The following is a 24,899-nucleotide window of genomic DNA, read 5'->3' as shown; positions in this document are numbered from 1 at the left end:
TTATATACCTGGGATACCGGCAGTCCTTTGTCAGATAATTTTTAGGAATATTTTCTCTGTCTGGCTTATCATTATTCATTTTCCTAACTATCTGTTAATGAACAAAAGTTTTTAATTTATATAGTTTTATCGTTTATGTTTTGGTCTATAATCCATCTTAAATTCATTTTTCTATATGTTGTGTAGTAGGGGCTGTTTTTTTCCCCTGAATGGATATCCAGCTATTTCAGTACCATTTGTTAAACAGATTTTCCTTTCCCTCAAAGGCTTTGACACCTTTGTCAAAAATCAAATGACTCTTAACTGTGTGAGTCTTATTTCTGGGCTCTTTTCTGTTCCATTAATCTATTTGTTGATTTTTACTTCTCCTACACATTTATGATTACTGTAGCTCTCTGTGACTTTTGAAGTTAGTGTAAGACCTATAGTTTTATTATTTTGCAAGACAGGGATTTTGATCAGAATTGCATTAAACCTATAGACCAGTTTGGGAAAATTGACATCTTTATTCTAGCAAATCTTCCAGTCCATGAACATGGCATATCCATTTATTTAGATCTTCTTGGACAACAATGATGATGATGATAAACCTTGATTTCTTTCATAAGCATTTTGTAATTTTCAGCATAAACATCCTAATCTATTTTGTTAAGTTTATAGTTAGGTATTTTATTTTACTCAGGGTGATTGTTATGATCTCTTTCCTGGAGCAGGGGTCATACTCTGCTTCTTAATATGTGGAATAATTTTGAATTGTATGTTGGACATTATGAATGATAAGTTAGAGAAACTGTAGATTGTGTTACATTTTCCAAAGAGTACTGTTTTGTTGTCTTTGTTTAGCTGGCAGTTTATTTGGGTGACCTGCTACAGTGAATGGGAGCTCTGGTAGCATAATGCCTAAGGCATTTGACTGCTAATCAGAAGGCTGGCGGTTCAAACCCACCAGCCACTCCTCAGAAGGAAGGTTGGGCAGTCTCCTTCCATAGTGATACCGCCTCAGAAACCCAAGGAGGGGCCACTATGAATCGGATCTGACTCGACACATAACAACAACAACACAGCTATAGTGAATGACAATTCACATCTCATTAGTGCTTTTAACCTTGAGTCTCACTGCACATGCATAATTTAGGGATCAAGCAAAGATTGGGGCACAGTTTTACATAAAAAGTTTAAGGTTCCTCCTCTTTTTCACCTTTCTGAGATTTCCCACCTCATTTCCAGTAGCTGTGGTTGCCTTGGACCCTATTTTCTGGTTCTTCAAGCCATTGTGATTGCAGAGTTCCTATTAGAGTTTTAGCCTGCATGGTACAGACTGGGCTGAGACCTGTTCTCAGATTAAAAGCCCTAAAGAAAAGAAAAAAGGGAATTCACTCCACACCATTCACTTCCAAATGTCAGCTTTCCTCTAATATTTGCCTGATTTTGTTCATTCTCCAATTGCCAGTTACCTTTAACATATTTTGGTCAGAATTTATAGTTGTTATCTGTGGAATGGTTGGGCAGAAAGACATTTACTCAGTTTTTTGTAGTGTTTCATTTTCAGGTTGCCCAGTCTGCTGTATTGCCAGAAAATTAAGCTTTACTGTATTTATAATGGGAATAAAAGATGCTTTTATATTGGAATTTAGTTGTAAAGGGGGAAAATGCAAGGATTTGGGAGCTAGGTAGAGAGAGGTATGATTTTGGCTTTGCCACTTGCGGTTATATAATTGGTCATGTTATTTCACCTGTAAAATGGAAATTAAAGCACTTATGTCATATGTTTATTACAAAAATTAAAATTATATGAAAAGCACCAAGCATAATACCTAACACTTAAATGAGAGCTGTTAACCATTCTGAGATGAGAGTTTTTACTCCATATTTTACAGATGAAGCCATTGTTAAGATCTGTGCCAGGCCCCTCTGCCTGAGCTATACACTCATTTTTATGATGAAAAAATGAGACCTTGTCCCAAAGGTCTGTTCAGTAGATAAGTGCTGAATTGTACACCATGAAAGACAAAAGTTTTCCTTGCAAGAAAATAGAAATAAAGATGCATTTTCCCTTCTAAGTTTTTCTAGTCAAAAGTAGAGTAAGAGAATCTGTTACCTGATCACTTAACATTTTGAAACATGAAAAAGATAAACAGAAGTGTTTTCTTTCTTTCCTTCTATAGGAATCCCCTCCTCAAATAGAAAATTACTGTCTACCAGAAGCTGTTGCATTTCTTCAGAATAATAAGGAACCTGAGTCTGGATTATCACAAAAGAGGAAAGCTCCTACAGAGAAAAATAAAATCAAACGACCTAGAGTACACTGATAGTATCCACTCTTCAGTTACCAAACATTACATGCTTTTTAAACTAAAAGCCTCAGTTTTACTGTGATAGATATGTGTAGTGATTTAAAGGCAAATACTTGAAGAATTCTGCCTTAGACTGTAATGATGATGCAGCTTGAAGTTTGTTTTTAATTAACACCTAAATATTTAATCACTGAAATATTAACTATTCTTTAATAAACAGTTACCTGAGATGATGACAACAAAATATAACCCCCAGCTAGCTTGTCATTAAACCACATTGGGGTATGTGAGGGGCTTTTTGTTTATTTATATTTCTTTTAAATATCTGAAGCTGTACCTTAGTGGAAGTTTTAGCAAGGTGATGGATTTTCCTTTAAAATGGCTGCTTAACAAGGGAGTTACTGATTGAAAGTTATTCATGTGTTTTCCCTGATATTTTATCTTCTCACCATTTTACCTCTTTTTAACAGGAGCCTGAGCACAAGTTTTAATGCAGAAGCTGAGGCTTTAAACTTAAATGTGTGTATATATGTATATGTGTGTGTACAGATCTCCATGATGTTTGCCAAGTTTGGATGCCAAAACTTGGAAAATACGACAATAAAGAATAAAAATAGTGACTCAAATTAGTACTAAGGTGTGTTCGATAGATAACTTTGGGGAGGGAAAAAAAACACTCTGGCATCCACTCCTGTTGAAGCAATAAAAGATCTATAAAACTTAAAAAGCTAGTTGTTACATTTCTTATGTTTGTTATGTATTTAGAATGTTCTCACGGGTTAAAAAAAATCTTTTATTTGAACTATTAAATTTTATTAGCCTTTATTATGCTAAATCTAAACACCAAATAACATGACTTACCAATGATATAAAGCTGCCTCATTGTGTTTAAGGGACAAACCAGAATCATTAGGATGGCCATTTTGATGTAAATCCTAATGATTATTTGAAAGGCACACTCACTGAAGGGGAGAAGTTCTTAATCCCCTGATGTTATCAGATTTTTGTCAAAATAGAGTAGTGATTTCCCTGCCCTTCAAGGAAATTGGCCCCTCAAAGTTTTGAGCTTTGAGCAAGTTCACAAAATAGGGAATACAATTTGTTCAGCGGTCAGATCAGTAGCATTATCGAGTCCTTCATCTCTAGTCTGCGTCCTCAGTAGTCCCGCCTTTCCTCGATTTTTGCAGTTTTCCATTCACCTTTACTTTGGGGCATGGCAGCCAAAGAGGTATCCCAGAGAATCCTCTGAGTTGCAGACATAATCCACTTTGCTAACTTGTGCAGTAGCAATCCAATTTCTCTTTGGTAATTGAGATAAATCACTCTGGCCATTGTAAACCCTTTCTTTACCTGTTGGTCTGGAGGCATGAAGAGCCCAGAATGGCCAACTGGCAGTGTCATCTTCCGATACAACAGAACCAGTGTTCTTTCCCTTGCAGGAAGCATTCCCCTCTTGGAATTAGAATTTCCAATCAGAAAAGTTCAGAGGTTCCAAAACAGAAATCTAAAATACAGTCAGTGGGTTATTAGCTATAATAGAAGAGAAACCACTTCTACCTGCGCTCCTTGATTCCCAGGCCCATATATTCTGGTTGTGAGGGAGATAGACTATATAATGAATGGTCTTTCTGGTTCAAAACAAATACTGCATCCTCAAAGACAATTCCAGGCTGTTGTGTCCCAACTGGAACTGTCCCGAAGTCCTTCAGTAAGCCATTCCACCTTTCAGTTATCCCAGTTCTGAGTGATGGGAAAATGTAGTGAAGCCCATTAATTCATGGGCATGCACCTATTACTGCACATCCTCTTTTGTGAAATTAGTCCCCTTGATCAAAAACAATGCCAAATGAAATACTGTCATGGTGGATAAAGTCATTCTGTGAATGACAGTGGTACAGAGACAAGCCCAAAATAAATGTCTGTTTCAGTGAGGACAAATCTCTGCCTCCTCCATCGTTGGCATTCCCCCAAGAATGGTACTATATTAGCTTAGTGGTGGTCTCTGCTGTTGGCTGGTAGGTATTAAGAAGTAGTGTTAACCCAGTCACCATGGTAAGGGGAAGTCCATGTTGAGCACATGTACAGCCTCCATCCTTGGCACCATGGCCACTTGGTGGTCCCGTTGAGCACTGTGATGGCTTGGGGAAAATGACTGGCTCCACAGAGCATGTCATTTTGTTCACCTGATTATTGAGTCTCCCCACATGAAACATTTATATGGGACACATATCTTTAGTCTGCTCATTATGAGAGATCCACCCACATACCTCTTCACCAGGCATACTTGTCACCAGTTTTCTAATCCTTTCTTTTCCAAACCCCTGACCATCCAGCCAAACCATTAGCAACTCCTTATGAATCAGGACACATACATACTTTAGGTGGCCATCTCTTAGTCCAGGCAACAGCAACAACAATCAATGGTTGTCAAGTTGATTCTGACTCATGGTGACCCCATGTGTGTCATAGTAGAACTCTTAACGATTTTTTTGGAAGTAGACTGCCAGGCCTTCTGAGGTGTCTTGGGTAGACTCCAACCTTCAACTTTTTAGTTAGCAGCTGGGTGAGTTAACTCTTTGCACCACCGAGACAAAGTGGCAGGCAAATACACTGCTTGTAGCTGTGCTCACTGAGAGGATTTCCCTTCATCACTCTGTTGGATTGTATTTTTGTGTCCTCCAAAATTTCATGCTTACTTGGAACCTCAGAATATGACCTTATTTGGAAATAGGGCCTTTGCAGTGGATATAATCAAGTAAAAATGAGATCATACTGGATTAGGGTGGGCCTTAAATCCAGTGACTGTTGTCCATTATAAGGAGAGAAAGATTGAGACAGAGCAGATAGGGAAGAAGGCCATGTGAAGAAAGGCAGAGTTTAGAATTACACTGCCACAACCAAGGAACAGCAAGGATTGTTGGCAACCACCAGAAGATAGGCAAGCAAAGAGTCTTTTCTGGAGCCTTCAGAAGGAGCGCAGGCCTGCCAACACATTGTTCGATTACTTGCATTAACCTGGTCAGTGTATCAGGTGTCAAGGGCTATGTTGATTTGCTCCCAGAAAGTAACTACAGCTGGAACAGCAAGTTCAACTGAAGTCACCATCTGATTGGTTGCTGGGGCCAGAGGAGTTGATTCCAATTCATAGCAACCCCATGTGATAGAGAAGAACTGCCTCATATGGTTTTATTGGTTATAATCTTTATGGAAGCAGATTGCCAAGTCACTCTCCTGTGGGGCAACTGGGAGGATTCAAACTGACCATCTTTCAGTGAGCAGCTAAGCACTTAACCACTGAGCCAGTGGGGCTCCTACCTGACTTAGTTTTATAATCAGTCCTTGCCTAAGAACCATGTGACTTCACAGTCTAAGCAGGAAGTATAAGTGAGTGGGGATGTGACAGGTCTCACCAGCCCTGCATTTTCCAGTCTTTGATCATGGCACTAATCTGCAGTACCACAGGGATGCAGTATTACTTTGGGCTAACAACTATCGGTATAGAGAGGAAACTCCAGGGCCTCCCACTTAGTCCTTTCTAGCACAGGCCCTATCCCATGGGTCAAAGAGGCAATGTGGGTATTCTGACAGTTGACCAGTATATCTTTTCCAATTATACATTCAGAATCTGGGAAAATACCACAAGGTAGGGCTGCAGACCAAACAGACCACTGTGAGTCCAATTTAGGCTAAGATACCTTGAAGCCCCCACTTTGTATATATCACAGTGGTGGTTTGGGTTCTCAGGATTTAGTATTAATTCAGTCTGTGTGTAGCAATCTCCAGAAAGTCTGTTTTCCCTATTGCACACTAGTTAATGGCCCACAGACTAGTACTATATACTGCAGTATCTTTACTCAAGGGGACTGTCTCCTTCAATCAAGGGGCTTTCTGTCTAGAGACTGGGTAAGACTACTTGACTCTCCATTGTGGAAACTAAAGTCAGGTTTGTGGCCACCAGACATGGAGTTTTTTATTTATCTAAATCAAATGCCATTAGGCTGTCCATCCTATTAATTCCTGTGGACATTGTGATCAGTTAGCCACCACCAAAGATCTTCATGGACCAAAGCCTTCTGATTATGTTTACATCTGGCTGTTCTTTGCAGTAAACATGCCCACTTCTTCTTTGCCAGTTTAATGCTACACTTGGCCTCTGCTTCTCTCAGATCCCATCATTCTCACTGAAATCAGGGAATCCATCTCATTGGTGGCATTTTCCATAGTCATTCGTGGCCTACAAAGGAGAGCAATCAGAGATGTCAAGGAGGTAGATGCTCCCTTCACTAATAAACTTCCCAATACATTAAATGAATACCTTCTGGGCCAGATGATGTGGTTCTGAGTGACAAGTCTGCTGAGGTTGCACATGATAAATCTGCCCCAACATGTCTATCTCCCTTAAGCCTTTTTATTCCTTCTCCCATATCATGTTTGGGAAGCTCTGGCATCTCAACTTTAAACACAGGCCACCATTAAGTCCTCCACTTTACCAAGCATAATACTCTTCTCCATGTCCCTTCTGACAACACGACCAAAGTAGGTGAGACAAAGCTGGCCATTCTCACTTCCAAGGGGCATGCCGGCTGCACTTCTTCCAGGACAGGTTTGTTCATTCTTCTGGCAGTCCATAGTGTTTCAGTATTCTTCGCCAACACCACAACTCAAGCATCGACTCTTCTTCAGTCTTCCTTATTCATTGTCCAGTTCTCATATGCGTATGAGGTGATTGAAAATACCATGGCTGGAGTCAGTCATATCCTAGTCTTCAAAGACACCTCAATATTAGGAACTTTATATTCTGCTGCTTTGACATTAGGGCTGTAAGGAAGTTAGGTTGTAAGGCTATAAGGAAGTAAGACGGTAAATGAATTCATGCTGACCTTGGGATGGGAATAGTGCACAGGGAATTTTCAAATCAAATGGTGATTTCCCGCCGCCCCCCCTCCCAATTTCCTGATGGGACCTTAAACTAGTAAAAAGAATAGAAGCATAACCTCATGGTTAAAAGCACACCAGAGATGGAATACCCACCTGGTTGAAATCTTGGGCCCTCCATTCCTCACTGTGTGACTTTAGGCAAGATGCTTAACCTTTCAGCCATCTTTTAAGAGACTGCCAGAATTGAATGAGTCAAGATTAGTTATGCTTAGAACAATTCCTGACCTAAAGTAAAATACTATATATAATGTTTTATAGCTCCAGTGAGTCATTTGCTATTTAACACTCTTGCTAGGTTGGATGTAAGGCTCTTTTTGTTATTAAAAGAAAAAAAAAAAGAGAGAGAGAGAAATAGGGGAAAGTCAGAGGATAATGAAGGACTATGAACTATGATGGAAGTTTGCATACAACCTGCCCTCTGCCATTAACCCCCATTATCCTGGTACCACTGAGGTTAGTAGTTCCTGACTTCTAAGTTTAATTCAGATTCTAATTAAAGGCATAAATTTGAACTGTAAAATCAGAGAAATCCAGGAAGAAAGCAGCAATAAATAGTCTCTACAAGTAAAACTAAAGGCAAGCCCAAGAGAATCCTCTCTGTCCACACTCCATTAAATGTGATCCTTAAGAACAATTCACTTGTACTAAAGGTCAGGGAGCTGGTGAGTAAAATGAACCACAGACCCAGAGTGGCGGGCAGCACACATCTGAGGTTCTGATTCCCAAAGAGAGGAGCTGGAGGCTGCCGCACTTGTTGAAGCTTATTTCTGGTCAAGTTAATTAATTGTAGTTCTTTTCAATCATTAGGGAGAACAGCAGAACCTAAAGAAACCCTTGAAGCCCAGAGGTGTTGTAACTGAGCAGTATAACAGACCAAACCAAAATATAGCAGAAGGGCTACATAAAAGTAGCCAGGAGTAGCACAGGGCAGATTAATATTTACAGCTAGTAAATTCTGGAATGGTCAGAAGATTTACTGTCGAGACATATTGAAACAGAATAAAGTGTTACAGAGGAAAATTGGTAGCTCCAAATTAAATTGAGGGTGAGGTAGTTGTCTAAGAAATGGCAGAGAAATATTAATAATGGTTTTTATACTGATAATTACTGAACTCAGTAAAAGTTGAAAAAAAAAAAAAAGTGCTTTTACTAAGTAAAAAAAGAAAAAAGATCTTGGTATGTCAGCCTACAGATCTTCCCCTCTTCCTTTTTCATCCTTATTTAGTAATATCCAAAACTGCATTTTGAGGTATAATGGCCTTTCCTGAGCTAAAAATACACTTTAAAGGACATCCTACATACTTGCCCTGGAACAATCTCTTCTCCTGACGTATGGTTTCCAAACTTTGCTGCACATTAGAATTACCTGGGGAACTTAAAAAAATCTCTATGCCCAGGATGCATTCTGTAACAATTACATCAGGATGCCTGGGGGTGGGAGTCAGGTATCAGTGTTTTTTTTTTAAAGATCTCCAGGTGATTCCAATGAGCAGCAGCTTGAGAACCACTGGCATAACCTGTAGTTCCCTCTTCTTGTGAAGGAAATCTTTCACAGAGAATAGACTTCAGCTGCAGTCTTTCTTAGGGATGATCCACTAGAGTTAAAATCAAAGGACACAAAGTCTCTGCCCTTAGGTAATGTTTTGAGTGATTTTAGTTTTTATAACTTGCATAAAAAAACTGAGCTTTTCTGATTGAAAAAAAAAAAAAAAAGGTAAAATTACCCAATCAGAATTAAGAAATGGTACTGAAAAGTATTGCCAGAAACTCTGCCGTTATAAGATAAGGTGAAAATACACTGGGGTTTAGTAAATGAGTTTGGGGTCAAAAATCAAGTCTAAGAAAAAAACACAAAAAAACTTGTCAGAGGTTATGTTTCCTAAAATGTCATTGTAAAACTTAACACAAATATTTGCAAGAAATATTTTAAGTCTTTCCCTCTGTTGAATCTGCTGCCATTTTAAAAAAAATTGTGATTTGGATGCAAGTTTACAGAGCAAATTCATTTTTTATACAGCAGTTCATATACACTTTGTCTCATGATACTGACTGCAATTTCCCACAATGCAACAGCTCTCTTCCCACTTCATCCTCATAGTTATGTCTTCCCTGTGTCCTTCCCTCCCATACACTATCTCCCTGTGCATACAAAGCCCTCCTATTCTCCCATGATTGATCTCTCCAAGGAGTGTATCTACCTAATGTAAATGTTCAGCTCATATGCCTGACTTTTGTTTGGCTGGAAACCACAGGAGTGGGTTCCATTTCCAGACTTGAAGGACAGCTAGAGGCCATAGTCTTGTGTTCCACCAAGCTCTATCAGACCAGCAAACCTTTTTTTTTTTTTTTTTTTAATGATTTTGAGTTTTGTTCCACATTGTTCTCTCACTCTATCCAGGATCTCCTACATAAAGCCCCCTCCAAGTAGTTGACAGTGGTAGCCGGGCACTATCTAGTTCTTCTGGTCTCATGGTCATTATATAGGCTGAGGATCGCATGGTGTACCAGTACCTTGGACTAATTGTTTCCACGCGTCTTTGATTTTCTTCATTCTTTGCTCTGGATGAGGGGAGACCCATCGTTGCATCTAGATGGTTCCTTGCAAGCTTTTAAGATCCCAGTTGCTACTCACCAAAGTAGGATGTGAAACATTCTTGTGTACTATGTTATGCCAATTGAGTTTGATGTGCCTCGCGGCCATGGTCCCAGGCCCACAGGTACAACTACTCGCTCCCTCTGGGTGGCTGGCTGTGGCCAAGAAGTGACTATAACCTTGTTCCTTTCAGCTCTACCATGTACCTGGAAATTCTTACAAAACATACAAATAGACTTGTAGCAACATTGTCTGCCAACACTATACATGGTCATGGGCATCCTCCCCACTGCATAGACATACCTAATCATTCAGCCTGTCCACCCATCTATCCACCTGAATATCCATATTTGCCATCACTGATAACACAGTACTGTATGTGCAAAAGGGTTCATCTTTGTTGTCTGTACCTCCCATGCACCTGTCTTCCTCTTCCTCAATGCCACTGTGTTGATCACTCACATTTCATATGTTGCTCTTCCCTTCACCCAAATCTTGTCTCTACTTATCTAACAGTGTTCCCTCCGCTCCACCCCCACCCCTGGTAACCAACAAAGAAAATTTCCTTCCATATATAAACCTTCCCTTGACTTTTTACAGTAACAAATACAGTATTTGTTCTTCTGTGATTGACTTATTTCACTCAGCATAATGTCCACATTATGCAGTGTTTTGCAGATTCCATGTTATTCTTTAGGGTTGCATACTATTCCATTGTGTGTATGTACCATAGTTTGGTTATCCATTCTTCTGTTGATGGGTACCTAGGTTGTTTCCATCTTTTTGCTATTGTAAATAATGCTGTGACGAACACGGGTGTGCATATATGTTTTTGTCTTGGCTTTCACTTCTTTAAGATATACCTAGTGAGTCAAATGGTATTTCTAATTCCAACTTTTTAAGGAATTGCCATATTGCTTTCCACAATGGCTGTATCATTTTAAAGTTCCACCAGCAGTGTATAAGAGTCCCAATCTCTCTGCATCTTCACCAGCATTTGTTATTTTCTGTCTTGTTTAAGTTTGCTACTAGTGCTGGGGCAAGATGGTATCTCGTTTGGATTTGCATCTCTCTAATAGCTAATGATCTTTGCTGCCATTTTTAATGAGAATGTGACTGAGACCTATTTGGTCGTTAACCGAGTTTCTCAACCAATGCTAAAGTTGTCTGCTCTCTACTAGTAACAATTAAGATAGGCTGTGAATGCTGTTTCCCTCATACTTATTTTCCGTCATATTTGGAAACAAAGTATCTTATCCTTACAAAAATTTCTTGCTGCATGCTCTGAGGAGCCCATGGAAAGTTCAAATGAGGGACTGCAAAGAACTTTTTTGAGTTGACAACTTAAGTTTTATCCAGCTTTTGTGTTACCGTATCCAGACATTAGAATTCTAGCCCTCACTTGCGCTGCAATTTCAAAAGGTTGCAACTATCTTAATGATTATTTCTGTGTATTATAAATCCAATATGAACATGACTTCTCTCATTTATTTTTATATAATACAAATATACTTAATTTAAGCAATTATTTATCCTTCGATTACTACGTTGTTGTTATGTGCTGTGGAGTCATCTCCAACTCATAGCAACCTTATGCGCAACAGAACGAAACACTGCCTGGTGCTGTGTCCACTTCACTATCCCTACTATACCTAAGCCCACTGCTCCAACCACTGTGTCCATCCGTCTCATTAAGGGCCTTCCCCTCTTTCGTTGACCCTCCACTTTATCAATGTTTGATTACTATATCCTGTATAGTATTCATTACCTTTATATAAAGACCCAAGAGAAGCAACTCCTAACTTGTCTACATTCTGTAGCCATTAATGCCTAGTGACAGCAGCTGGTTGATCTATCAAAACCATTAAACTGGCAGTTTCAGAACATGTATTTATTAAAATCTTTCTTTAACTCTGACTTGATTCTCCTTCCAACCTATGATTACTCTATTTTCTGTGTATACTTCTCACACAGACGGGGACCTCAATCTTTCTTTTCTTTGCCAATCTACTACTTTCAGAGCCTGCCTTCTCCCTCCAATTTCTATCCCATGTTCCAAACTTCCGATTTCTCCACCTACATGTTTCCACTCCAAATCTATTCATATTCTAGTTGAAGGAGACAGTATCAACTATGGAGAAATCTTCACAACAAATAGTAATGAACAACTGGATAGCTACATGCAAAGGAATGAAGTTGTACCCCTATCTCACACCATAAATTGACTCAAAATGGATCAAAGGCCTGAACAAGAGAGCTAAAACTATAAAATTCATGGGGGAAAAAAACAATTTTTGTGACCTTGGGTTAGACAGTGGTTTCTTAGATTAAGATACCCAAATCACAACCAAGAAAAGGGAAAAAGATACACTTCATCAAAATTAAAACCTTTTTGTTCTTCAAATGACAAATCAAGAAAATGAAATTATGGGACAAAATATGCTCAAATCATGTATCTGATTAAAAAAAAAAAAAAGATTAGTATCCAGAATGAAAAACTCTTGTAACAGTAATAAAAATTGGCAAAAGAGCTGAATACATTCTCCAGAGAGTGAGCCAAAAAAACTGATGAAAAGATACATTAATTATCAAGGAAATACTAATCAAAATCACAGTGGGATAGCTAATCACACCCACTAGTTTGGCAGTTCTTGAAGTAACCATACAACCAAGCAATTCCACTTCTAGGTTATGCTCGAGGATTGGAAATGTCCACACGCAGATTGTTGTTGTTGTTATGTGCCCTCGAGTCGGCCCCGACTCATAGCGACCCTTCCTTGGGTTTCCGAGGCAGTATCACTACGGAAGTAGGATTGCCCAACCTTCCTTCCGAGGAGTGCCTGGTGGGTTTGAACCGCCAGCCCTCTGGTTAGCAGGCAAGTGTCTTAGTCACTATGCTACCAGAGCTCACACAGATTAGTAGTTGCCTAAGGCTTCGGAATTTTGGGGGTTGGGGAGAGGACCAACAGTTAATGACATTTTTTGGGGTGATGAAAATGTTCTGGAATTAGTGGTGATGGCTGTACAACTCTGGATATAATACAAGCTATTTATTTAACTGTACACTTTAAGTGGTGACTTTTATGTGAGAATTTTAAAAAAAACTTTGGTTATTAAAGAAACAATCAATGAAATTAAAGCTGAATAAGGACTGTGGGAAGTCTGGCAATCTACTTCTGTAGTGATACCACCTTGGAAACCCAAGGAGGGATCACTGTGAGTTGGATCCAACTCCACAGCAGTGCACTGCATTTGTTGTGTAACCACTGTGATGGCTAATGTTATGTGCCAACTTGGCTAGGCCATGAGTCTCGGTATTACATAATTATCCTCCATTTCATTATCTCACGTTAAATGTAGTCTCCCTGGGGGTGTGGTCTGGATCCAGTATCTGTGGATGTTCTGGCAAAGCTCGTGCTCTAGCCTGAATCCAACTTATCATCTCTTACTTTTGGTTCTTGGGATTTGAGCCAGAAGCCTGCCATCTGACCTGCAAGTTCATCAGCCCCTACAACCACAAGTCAGAAGCCTCTAGCCTGATGCCTGACTCACGGACTTGGGACTTGCCAGCCTCCAGAAATGCATGAGCCATTTCCTTGAAGTAAGTATTGGTATCTACTTATATGCTTCACTGTTTTTGCTCCTCTGGAGAACTCAGCCAAAGACAGACACTATGTTTTTGTGTGTGAGGTGTTCCATTTTAAATAGGGCTGTCAAGGAAGACTTCACTCATAAGGAAACACATGAACAAAAGACCCGGAGGACGTAAACTAGACAATCAAGTATAGTGATCAAGTAATAAATTGTTAACATTAAAGTTTTATTATAAAAATGATCTGAAATAATATACTTTCTCTCATTTAGAAAGTTAAGGACTAAAATCCAGAAATTTAAAATGGTGGCCATTTTGAGAAATTTACAAGTTTTTCAAAGGACAATGCCTCAAAATCGTTGGTCTGAAAAGTAAAGAATATTTCCTTGACAATATTTAAAATACAAAAGTTAATACTGCATTGATGACAAAAGCACATTTCAATGCCTGCCTTATTTTTGAAAAAGAAATGAATATTCATCACAGCTTAGTAGCCACTTTCATTTTCTATCCAGTCTGTCATCTCAGTCTCAAAAATGCTCAGCAACTTTTTTCAAACAGAAAGTACAAGACTGAGATAACAGTACTATCACCCTCCCATAGCAAAGAAGACATGACATTAATCCATCATTTTGAAAGACAGAATATAAGGTTTTTTTGTTAGAATAAAAACGATTACACTCCAAGTTCCATGTATTTACTTTTTATTGAATTTGTTACTGTTACAGAGTTCTTGCATTGCCAAAACCATGCCTGAGAATTCAAAGAAAGAAATGGTACAATGGACAGCCTCATCTACCCATCATACAGTATATAAAACTTGATTCATGTGCATTTTGTAATTTCACAATCTGTTAAAAAGTTGTAACAAGAGTTGGAATTTTAAATCTGCTGCAGGTCTTTAGATTTCTAGTACAGTATGCCATTAAATAACACTTCCACATACTCATCTCAATTCATTCCTCAGTAATATAACCCCCAGTAAGATTGTGCTGGAAAAGACATACTTTTCAGGGAAATTTTGTGGCTCAACATTCAAGAGATTATTTGTTAAGTTTTTTAGTTCCCAAATGAAGCCTTTAGTTTAACCAAGAATCCCTTGTTTCTCTTTGAATCATCCAACCTCCCCTTGGCTCAACTATTCTCCCCAATATATCAGAAAACAGGAATCCTGCCTGCCACCCCAAGGAATACCAGGAGTGCTTGGCAGGTCCTGTCTGGAAACACAAACCCTCCCTAAGAGTCCAATCCTGTACTGACACGCCAATCAAGACCAAACTCCTATAGGAAAATGCTCCCCTATCAGGGTAGTTTTACTCACCCATTTGTTTCACTCTTGCCAATACCAAGTCTACAATTCCTGCATTTGGCAAAGGGATTTATTATAGAGAAACGCAGACTAGTGCATCAAATGGTCACATACCACTTTGAAATATTTCTATTGAACCAAAAAGACAAAACTAGAAAATTACCAGAATATCTCATTATATGGGAGAAACTTTTCAATAACCCTGCGTAGCTTCAAGTCCCTTTTAAGGACTGAAAATTACTGGGTAGTTTAAGCTGTAATTATTAAAAACAGAAGTGCTATATCACCTGTCTTTTGCCTTGACTACCCAAATGGACAACATAAAGACATATTGAAAGGGTAGTAACAGCGCTAACTGGGACAATCGCTGCATTTACAGACTGTCCAGACCCTTAACAAATTGGGCACAAGTACGGTATCTAGGAATTCTTATAAAAGATCACACACGATTCATGAAATGGGTTTTAGGTGAGGTTCTGGTCACATTGCTTTTGAATTTACAAGGACAGGTAAGTGAATGCTTTAGCCTGCCATTTTACTACACAATTTAGACCTGATTAGAGGCTTTAGCAGCACCTGAAATAGAGCCCCCAGTATCCACTGCCCTTCACATCAAAGGCTTTTTGGTTCCACTCTAGGGGTTGGCAAATTCACGAAATGCTTCACAATCCTAATGCATATTTCAGGTTGCTTAACCATATAATATGCTCTGTCAAAAAACTTATTCCAAGTCAAAGCGAAAAAAAAAAAAAAAAAAAAAAAAAAGCCTTATTTGTAGACATAGAAAAAGCATTACCCAAATAACAAATTACTAAAAGAGACGAGATCATTCCCTCCCCACCCTCCCTTCCCCGCTTGGTGGAATCAAGCTTGGTTTAATTTGTGGTTACCTCAGAATACAACGTTAAGTTTTAAATTATAAATCACAGCCCTACACAGATTATCTGAACACATCAGTTCTTTTGAGAGCGGAAGTCTAATATAGCCACAGCCTATTACATAAAGTATTCCTTATAGGTGGGGCAAAGGACAGGTTAATTAAGGTCACTTAAATCTTGTCTTTTACAGCAGATCAGAACCCAGATGGCTGACTTTCTGCAGGATTTCTGATAGGAATCCAGTAGAGCTGGTTTCAAGTTTCATATCAACACTTAATAGCTATAACCTTCTTATCCAGAAGTTGTGATCCACATGAAGTCCACAATGAGTGCAGCAAATCTGAGGTAGTCAACCCTTACGAAGGCTCAGTATCTGAACATAAAAAGATTTTGAAATGACCACTGGCTGCAGTTTTTGGTTTTTTGTATTTGCTGAGTAATTATGAAAGAACACTGCTGTATCTAATTCACGCATTTATAGAACAATGAAAATTTCCCCTAAATCCAATATACACAAAGAGCAGTTGTGACACTTTAAACTTCCATAGTGCAATAGGGCCGATCATTTGTATCGAGTGGTCTGCATCGGTAGCTGTAGATCCAGCAGAGATCAGATGATGAATGGCTGTTCACGATGGTTAGCTGAAGTCTAGTTACCTTAGTAGGGTTAGCAAAGACCATTCCTTAATTGTACTGTGTGTGGCTGCTTTTCTGATTTTCAAGCACAGCATACTGGTTGTCTAGCTGAAGTTTAAGGGCCTGGTTTTTTGAAACCTCATCCCTACCTCTATTTTTGTGTCTTACTACTTCAAAGCTCTTCTCCATTTCTTTATCCCTAAGGGAAAAGAAATGTAATCAGTAAATATTTCTTCACTAGGTTGTTTTGAAAATATTCTTCCTTGGGGGGGAAAGGAGGGGAAAGCAAAGCCACCCTTTCGAAGAATCTTGGGGGAGGGACAGAAGGGGAAAACTGGTATATAAAATCCATATAAAACCATTTTTTTTAAGGCTTCAATTGAAATGTAAAACACAGAATACTGAATGAAGCTTTAAAGTCCTATTTTCTGTGATAGCATATCTATTGAGTGATTTTAACTGCAAACTTATAGTGAGACCAACTTGAAGACAACTGGGAAAAGGTAAAAAGCTGTCTAATGACATGTGATTCCTTGTTAAGACTGACTTTTACTTTTAGTAAACAACAGACACTTTGTCCATCTCTCTTTCTTATGCATAACGGGTAGCAATTTTCTCATTCCACTCATGCTCTACTCATTATCCAATGGTTTCTCCTCACTTCTATTTTGTGGGAGTGGATCAGATCAGGTAAAGAAAGGTGAGTGTGACGAATCACTGCCCTCTCACTGCAGCCCCTTATATATCTGTAGGATGGAGCAGAGGAGCAAATCCAAGTGGAGGTTTAAATTCAAGCCAGCTGTGCTCTCAAAGCGGAGAAAAGACTGGGATTTACTTTTAAAGCCACCCAAAGAAACAATATTTCCATCTGATGTCATTTACATTTCTTCCCATTTTATTTATTTTTTAAAATTCAAGTCCCTAAATAAGATGTGGATGTGCCATATGTGGTCATTTAACTCCAGGTAGCATTCATTTTAAGTACCTGCTGAAATAAGATTATTTTAACATTAGATTTATAAATGCCAACATCTTTTACCTATTCACATTAACTGGATATACAATAAAATACTGCTCTTATGTCTCTAAAGTTTCTATATTGTAAGAAACAGAAACTACTAATAGTGTACTTAAACATAATCTTAAATGAACTGGAATTTTCATAGCCACAGTACAACATAAACCACGGATAACAGAAATAGATTTTGCAGACAGGCTCGTCTCGGACCTGTACCCATTTCCTCCCTCATAGGCATATCCTAAGTCCTATCCTAGTTCCAATAAGGAGTAATTCCCCTTCAGGTATGTTTTCATAGACCCTACCTCTCACTCCCTGGCCAATGGGAAGACTGGGCTCCAAAATAAAATGCAATTAATTTTAATACTTACTTCCGGCTTTCTACATGCTTGGCAGTGGACTGCAGGGAAGGGAACTGTGTATCACTGTATATTTCTGGTGGTCCTTGTGGTGTTTTCTTTGTTGTGGTTAACCTGGCCCCAGGAGGCCTATACACACCACTAGTCATCGCCGGTTCTGGAGTTTCTGTAACTAAATATTTGATAACAGTTAAGAGAAACTATTCAAATGCTAGGCAGTTTAATAAGCTATTTCTGCATTCTCAATCATTTAGCAATTACAGAAAACAAAACAAAAACCTGATGTAAGAAAGGTGTCTGAGTCAGAAAGTAGAAGGAAAAATATCTGCTTCAAAGTGACAATATACTTTTTTTCTAGGGTAGTGTTCTAACTCCTCTTCCATGTATAGTTCTTGTATATGTGAATGAGTTCTATAAGCCAAGTTACTGGGCAGGGAATAAGAAGTGGGAAAGAAATGTGCTGACCCTGGAAGATAGATCTTGTCAAGGACTTTCTTTACCATGACTACTTTCACCCTCAGTTCACACATCCTAAATGTGTACAATCACTTATTTACCTGGTTGCTGGATTAAGTGAGATGCTGTATGTAAGGAATTCCCTGCAGCTCTTACTTAACAAAATGTCTGTGTAGTTTTTAAACAGGTCTAAAGGTCAGTGACTTAACACAAAATAAAATGACTAGCTATCCTTCATGACTGCCATTGTCTTCCACATCAAAGGATCTTCTTTGAAGGTTTTCTCATTTTATTGCAAAACAAGAAAAAAATTAAGTAGCTGAGCAGCCCAAAGTCTTAACTTTGGTTAACATTTTGGAGACAAAACCTTCCAGCTTTTCTTATGTATCTTTTTGTTCATCCTCAAAGTGGGCTCAAACAGTGTTTTATATGCTTTGCACTTCACTAATCAAAAACATCTTTCATTTCAAATAAGCATTTACACTTACATTTACTAGCTAAAATATAATGCAGCCATCTCAGCAGTGCTTAATTCTGTTGTACACAGGGTCACACTATGAGTCAGGATTGACTTCATGGTACCTAATAGCAATAACAACATGCTGTGCCATCGAGTTGATTCCATCTCACCCATGTGACACGTGTGTCACCCATGACAAAGCAAAACTGCCCCAAAGGGTTTCCCTAGGCTGTAATCTTTACAGAAGCAGATCACCACGTCTTTTTCCTGTGTAGTGGCTAGTGGGTTCAAAGTGCCATCCTTTTGGTTAGCAGCCAAGCACTTAAACATTGCACCACCAAGGCTCTTAATAACACCATAAAGGTTTATTATTCTGTATAGTTTTAGTAATATAGGGGAAACCTTATAACATTTATTCATTACAAAATAATCAAGTGCTTACTACATGTCAGATACCATTCTCTAAGCTACACACTGGAAATATAACTGTTAGCAAAACAAAACAAAACTCCCTGCCCTTTGTGAACTGATATTCCAGAGCTCCATTGTCCAAAACAGTAGTCACTAGCCACATATGGCTATTTAAATTGATTAAAATTTAAAAATTCAGTTCCTTGGTCACACTAGTCACATGATCAACAGCCACGTACTGGACAGCACTATTCTAGAAGGAAGGAGCTCTGGAGATGCGGTGGGTAAGGCATTTGACTGCTAACCGGGTTGGTGGTTCAAATTCACTAGCTGCTCTATAGGAGGAAAACGAAGCAATCTATTTCTGTGAAGATTTACAGCCTTGGAAACCCAGTGGGGTTTGCTATGAGTTGGAATTAACTTGATGGCAGTGGGTTAGGTTTGTTCTTTCATTCTATAAGAAGGAAACAAAATAAGTAAAAACAGGTAAGTGCTATACCAAATATTAAAGGAAGGAAGTTTGTTATGTGAGTGCCTAAGGCTAAGACTGCTAACCAGAAGGTTGGTGGTTCAAACCCACCAACTGCTCCGTGGAAAAGAGTTGGGGCAATCCACTTGTGTAAAGATTTACTGCCTTGGAAACCCAAGGGGGTTGCTATGAGTTGGGATCAACTTGATGGTGGTAAGGTTTTTCTTTTTTTAAAAAATTTAAAGATAGGTAGGGAAGTTAATGGAAAGGGTTGTGATTTTAAGTAAGTTGGATGGGGAGGATCTCATTAATAAGGTAAAAACTGAGTAAAAACTTGAAAGAAATAAGGGGACAAATACACAGAACCAGTTAGCAAACTGTGGTCCACAAACCAAATCCAGCTCATCACGTATGGGCTGCTTTACTGGAACACAGCTATGTTCATCTGTGTACATATTGCCTATGACTGCCTTTATGCTGCAACAGTAGAGCTAAGTAGCTGCAACAGAAATGGCAATGTCCTTTTCACAGAGTTTGCAGACCCCCTGACCAAAGGAGAAAGAATTCCAGGGCAAAAGCATAAGCACAAAAGGCCTGCAGCAGATAGTTTATCTGTTATGTTTAAGGATATAAAGTTAGAAAGGGGGGTGGCTTTCACAAAGCAGATTGTATAAGGCCTCCTTGTAAGTCATCAAGAACTTTTCCTCTGAATGAGAAGGGAAGCCACTGGAAACTTCTGAATAGCAGAGTGACACACTCACTTCTATTTTAAAATAATCACCATTTTGGCTGCTGCACAGAGAAAAGAGAGTACAGTGGAAGGAAGAAGACAACAGGGTAGAAAGGAAAGCAAAAAAGAGGGTACCTCCTGGGTGGAAAAGGGCGATGTACCTAATGTGAGTGACCAACATGGTGGCATTAAGGAAGAAGACATAGAGGAGTGCGTGGGAGATGCAGACAACAAAGATGAACCCTTTCGTACATACAGTACTGCACTGTCAGTGAAGGGAAACATGGATATATGGGTAGATAGATAGGTGGATAGGCCGAACTATTAGGTATGTCTATGCAGCGGGGAGTGTGCCCAAGACCATGTATAGGGTTGGAAGATAATGGTTCCACAAGTGTATTCGTATGTTCTGTAAGAATTCCCAGGTGTATAGTAGAGCTGACAAGGGACAAGGCTGTAGTCACTGCTTGGTCACAGCCAGCTACCCAGAGGGACTGAGTAGTTGAACCTGTGGGCTTGGGACCAAAGTCGCAGGGGACATCAAGCTCAAATGGCATAACATACTACATAAAACATTGTTCTACCTCCTACTTTGGCAAGTAGTGACTGGGATCTTAAAAGCTTGCAAGCAGCCATCTAGATGCAATGATGGGTCTCTTGTCATCCAGAGCAAAGAATGAGGAAAACCAAAGACTCATGGAAATAATTAGTCCCAGCAACTGGTACACCATAAGATCCTCAGCCTATACGACTATGAGACCAGAACTAGATGGTTCCTGGCTACCACTGTCAACCACTCGGAGGGGGATATATGTAGGAGATCCTGGATAGAGAGGGAGAACAATGTGGAATGAAACTCAAAATCATTTGGGAAAAAAAAAAGGAAGGGGGACCAGGTTTGCTGGTCTCAAAGAGCCTGGTGGAACCACTGAGACTATGGCCCCCTGCTGCCCTTCAGGTCTGGAAATGAACCCACACCTGTGGCTTCCAGATAAACGAAAGACAGGCATATGAGATGAACATTTACCTGAGATAGATACAGTCCTTGGAGAAAACAATCATGGGAGAAAGAAGGGCTATTTATGCACAGGGCAACAGTGTAACTATCGGGAGGAAGTGGGATGAGAGCTGTTGCACTGGAGTAAATTGTGGTCAATGTCATGAAACAAAGTGTATGTGAACTGCTGTATGGAAAGTGAATTTGCTCTGTAAACTTTCACCCAAATCACAATTTAAAAAAAAAAGAGGGTACCTCAATAATCCATATAAAAAATTATGGTGGTTCAAACCAGGGTGGCAGCAGTGGAGCTGGTAAGAACCATCACAGATAGTTTGAATTTATGTTTGAAAGTAGAGCCCAAAAGAACTTACTGGCAGAGTATATTTAGATTTGAAGCAGAAGAAAGGAGTCAAAGATGATTTCAAAGTTTGTAGCCTGAAATGAGAAAGCTGTGAGGTAGTGTAGGTATATGAAAGAGTGAAGATTAGTTCAGTTTTGGACACGTTGCATTTGAGTTGCTGGGTAGGCAATGAAGACATACATTCCTGGAGTTTAAGAGACATCTGAGCTGGAGATGAAAATTTGAGTTGTTAGCATATACGTGGATGGGATCACAGGAGGAAGAAGGGTAGATAGAAAAGAGAAGGACTAAGCCTTTGCTTCTGGCTTTCCACATGCCTGGCAGTGGACTGCAGGTTAGCATTTGAAGGTAAAGAAGAGGAGGTGCCAGCAAGAGAGACTGAGAAAAAACCAGGAGGAGGAACGTGGTGTCCTGAAAACCAAAGCATGATCAGCTATGTCAAATGTTTTTTATGGATCAAGTAAAATGAAGTCTGAGATTTGAACACTGGATTTAACAATGTAGAGGTTATCTATGACCAGTGACAGAGAACACGGTAAAATAAAATTAATTAGGGGAAACAAAAAATAACATAGAAAAGAGCTATAAAGGACGTAAAAATGTTAAACATATAGATGTTATTTTTAATTTTTATACTATTCTGCCTAAAGTACTAAGCATACATTAATTTAAAGCTGTGTTTCCCAAACTTTTTTTCATTATAGCCCATCTATGGAGCTTTTTTGAGATAACTCCTGCAGTGTAGTAAATTACTTAGTGTGGCTTTTCTAGCCATAAGTCTTTGTAAACTCTGTGGTGGAATTTGCTGTGAGCAACTGAGGAGCTCTTGATTGTAAAGTTATCCATCTGGGGTATTTCTGTTGGGCGCAACACAAAGCAGTATTCTGGGAGGTTCCTGCTCTCTCTCAGATGCTCAGAATTCTAATGTTATGATTGGTTAGTTTGTCCACTCGGCCAGGCTCAAAAGGAGGCCTCCAAGAGGCAGAAGTCATCTCTCTCTCTGACTGCTGGTTGAGGAAGACATGCTGCTGAAAGAAACATGCACTGCTGAGTGAGACACCGAGGGACACTCACCCTTGGGAAAGAGACTAAGAGAGACTGTTAGGAGAGAGACTGTGGGCTGGGAGAGAGACTGAGCTTTTTTCCTGAACTTGAATTGTAGCCTGGTGCTTCCCTAATAAACCCCATAATCTGTGAGTTCTGTATGGCCACTGCAGTGAATTATCAAACCCAGAAGAGAGGTGGTGGGTGCTTTGGGAGGAACGGTTGGTGAAAGGGCTGGAGGGAGGCAACACGTCTGGCCTTGCAGTAATAGGCCTTGGGCTACTGATGGTGATTCTGTCTTCATCTTGTGCAGTTAGAGGAGGTCAGGAGATGTGGCCTCCTTGTCCTTTTTGCAGAACTCTCTCTGACTGCTGGGTGAGAAGGATGTGCTGCTGAGAAGGAACGTGCTCCTGAGTGACATACGCTGCAGAGAAAGAGACGCAAGAGACACGCATTGCTGAGAGAGAGACCGAGGGACATGCACTGCTGGGAAAGAGACTGTGAGAGACTGTTGGGTGAGAGATGGCGGGCTGAGAGAGACTGAGCAATTTTCCTGAACTTGAATTGTAATCTGGAGCTTCCCTAATAAACCCCATTATCTGTGAGTTCTGTGTGGCCAATGCAGTGAATTATCAAACCCAGGAGAGAGGTGGTGGGTGCTTTGGGAGGAACGGCTGGTGAAAGGGCTGGAGGGAGGCAGCATGTCTGGCCTTGCACAAACAGGCCTTGGGCTACTGATGATGATTCTGTCTTCCTCTTGTGCAGTTAGAGGAGGTCAGAAGATGTGGCCTCCCTGTCTTTTTAGCAGAACTCTCTAATCGCCACACCCTCCCCGTGAAATGTTAATACCACAGAATATGCCATTTATCTGCCTATATACTTTGGCCTGTTGGAGAGCTAAAAACCACTGTAGTATCTTTCTCCCTTCCCCTAAAGCAATTTTCACCTCCCTTCAGCCCTGTTGAAGGAGCTCTGGTGGCACAGCGGTTAAAGCACTCAACCAAAAAGTTGTTACTTCAAACCCACCAGCCACTCCTGCATGGGAAAGATATGGTACTCTGCTTCCATAAAAATTTACAGCTTTGCAAACCCTATGGGGGCAGCTCTACTGTCCTCTGGGTCACTACAAGTATGAATTGACTCAATGGCACTGGGTTTGGTTTTGGTCAGCCTTGTTGAGAACTTACACTGTAAGACATGACAATAAAATGGGGAGGGGGGCAAAATACATGGAACCCAATATTCCTTAGTTGGCTGTCAGAAATATTTTACCATTATAAAAGATCGCAGAAATGTCTTCTCCTATGAAAACTTCTGGGGTTAAACCAGACTTCTGGTAATTATTACTAAAAATCTTAAATGAAGATTATCTTGGAGTCTAGTAAATGAAAATCTTTTACTTATCTTTGTCATTAGTCAAGAGTTATTATTTAAAAAAGAAATTGGAAAAATGCTTAAGTATTTAAATTTGGCAAATCAGTTTATGAATGACTTTTAGACTTAACTTCCAAAATCTTTTTATTTAGGATTTGAAAGTCTCTAAAGAGACATATATAGATCTCTCTCATCTTAGGAAGAGAACAAAGTCCCATTTCATCCTCACCCCACCATAAGCAGGCATACAGCTGGAAGCTGACCATATATAAAACTACACAAAAATTAGTCTTTCTGAAACTTGAGTATTAAGCTTACCAACTACTGGAGCAGGAGATGCTTGTACTGGAGCTGTTTTATTCCAGGGACCTGATGATTTTTCTGTACCACCACCACCACCTCCTCCACCTTCTTCCCAGTTATCACCTGGATCTTCTCTCTTTTCATTATCTTCTTCTTCCTTTTCACTAGTGGAAAAGCAAACAACTGAATTCAATTAAAGATCAGGAAAATAGTATAATTCTAGGTCTGTCAATGCTTATCTATGACCTGGGGAAGTCACTTAATCTCTTCAAAGTCCAAATGACTTGAGAGGGACCTTTACCTTTTATATACTGGGACTTCATTTGACTTCAAGTGAAAAATAGTTTGCTTCTTAAAAAAGTTTACAAACCACTCCATCTAAGGTTTCCACTTCCCTTTTTGCAAACCCCCTCAGGGGTGAACCTCCTTATACACTCAGAGAATATTTAGAAATATTTAACACACTAGCATGATAATCAGCCCTAAGAGCAAAACTCCATCAACTGGCTCAAGTGACAAAAGAAGGCAAGAAGGTAAGTAAGATTTAACCTGAAATGCAAAGAAGAGGGCAATCTGAAGGCTTGAAAGCAAAAGTATTAGATTTTTCTAGGACCACAGAAAACAAAGAGGCATTTAAGGTAAGCATATTTTAGTGGTCAAATTAAGGTTTTTTT

General features: G+C 39.5%; 2 protein-coding genes across 2 annotated transcripts in view; one reads left to right on the top strand and one right to left on the bottom strand.

The window, feature by feature from the left end:
- TOPBP1 (DNA topoisomerase II binding protein 1) overlaps positions 1–2,309 on the top strand; it is a 98,710-nt gene extending 96,401 nt beyond the window's left edge. Inside the window, exon 27 of the mRNA XM_007936973.2 lies at positions 2,166–2,309. Coding sequence (XP_007935164.1) covers positions 2,166–2,309 — 144 coding nt within the window. The remainder of the gene's footprint in view (positions 1–2,165) is intronic.
- Positions 2,310–16,288: 13,979 nt separating this feature from the next.
- CDV3 (CDV3 homolog) overlaps positions 16,289–24,899 on the bottom strand; it is a 19,820-nt gene continuing 11,209 nt past the window's right edge. Inside the window, exons 3-5 of the mRNA XM_042780346.1 lie at positions 24,241–24,389; positions 17,630–17,789; positions 16,289–16,439 (exon numbers count right to left, since the gene is read on the bottom strand). Coding sequence (XP_042636280.1) covers positions 16,289–16,439; positions 17,630–17,789; positions 24,241–24,389 — 460 coding nt within the window. The remainder of the gene's footprint in view (positions 16,440–17,629; positions 17,790–24,240; positions 24,390–24,899) is intronic.

This window comes from Orycteropus afer, unplaced genomic scaffold (assembly GCF_000298275.1).
Source record: "Orycteropus afer afer isolate SDZICR_OR568_19922 unplaced genomic scaffold, OryAfe1.0 scaffold00003, whole genome shotgun sequence".
In the NCBI taxonomy this organism is placed as follows: Eukaryota; Metazoa; Chordata; class Mammalia; order Tubulidentata; family Orycteropodidae; genus Orycteropus; species Orycteropus afer.
The sequence above is the reverse complement of the archived record's forward strand: the minus strand, read 5'-3'. Positions and strand labels throughout refer to the sequence as shown.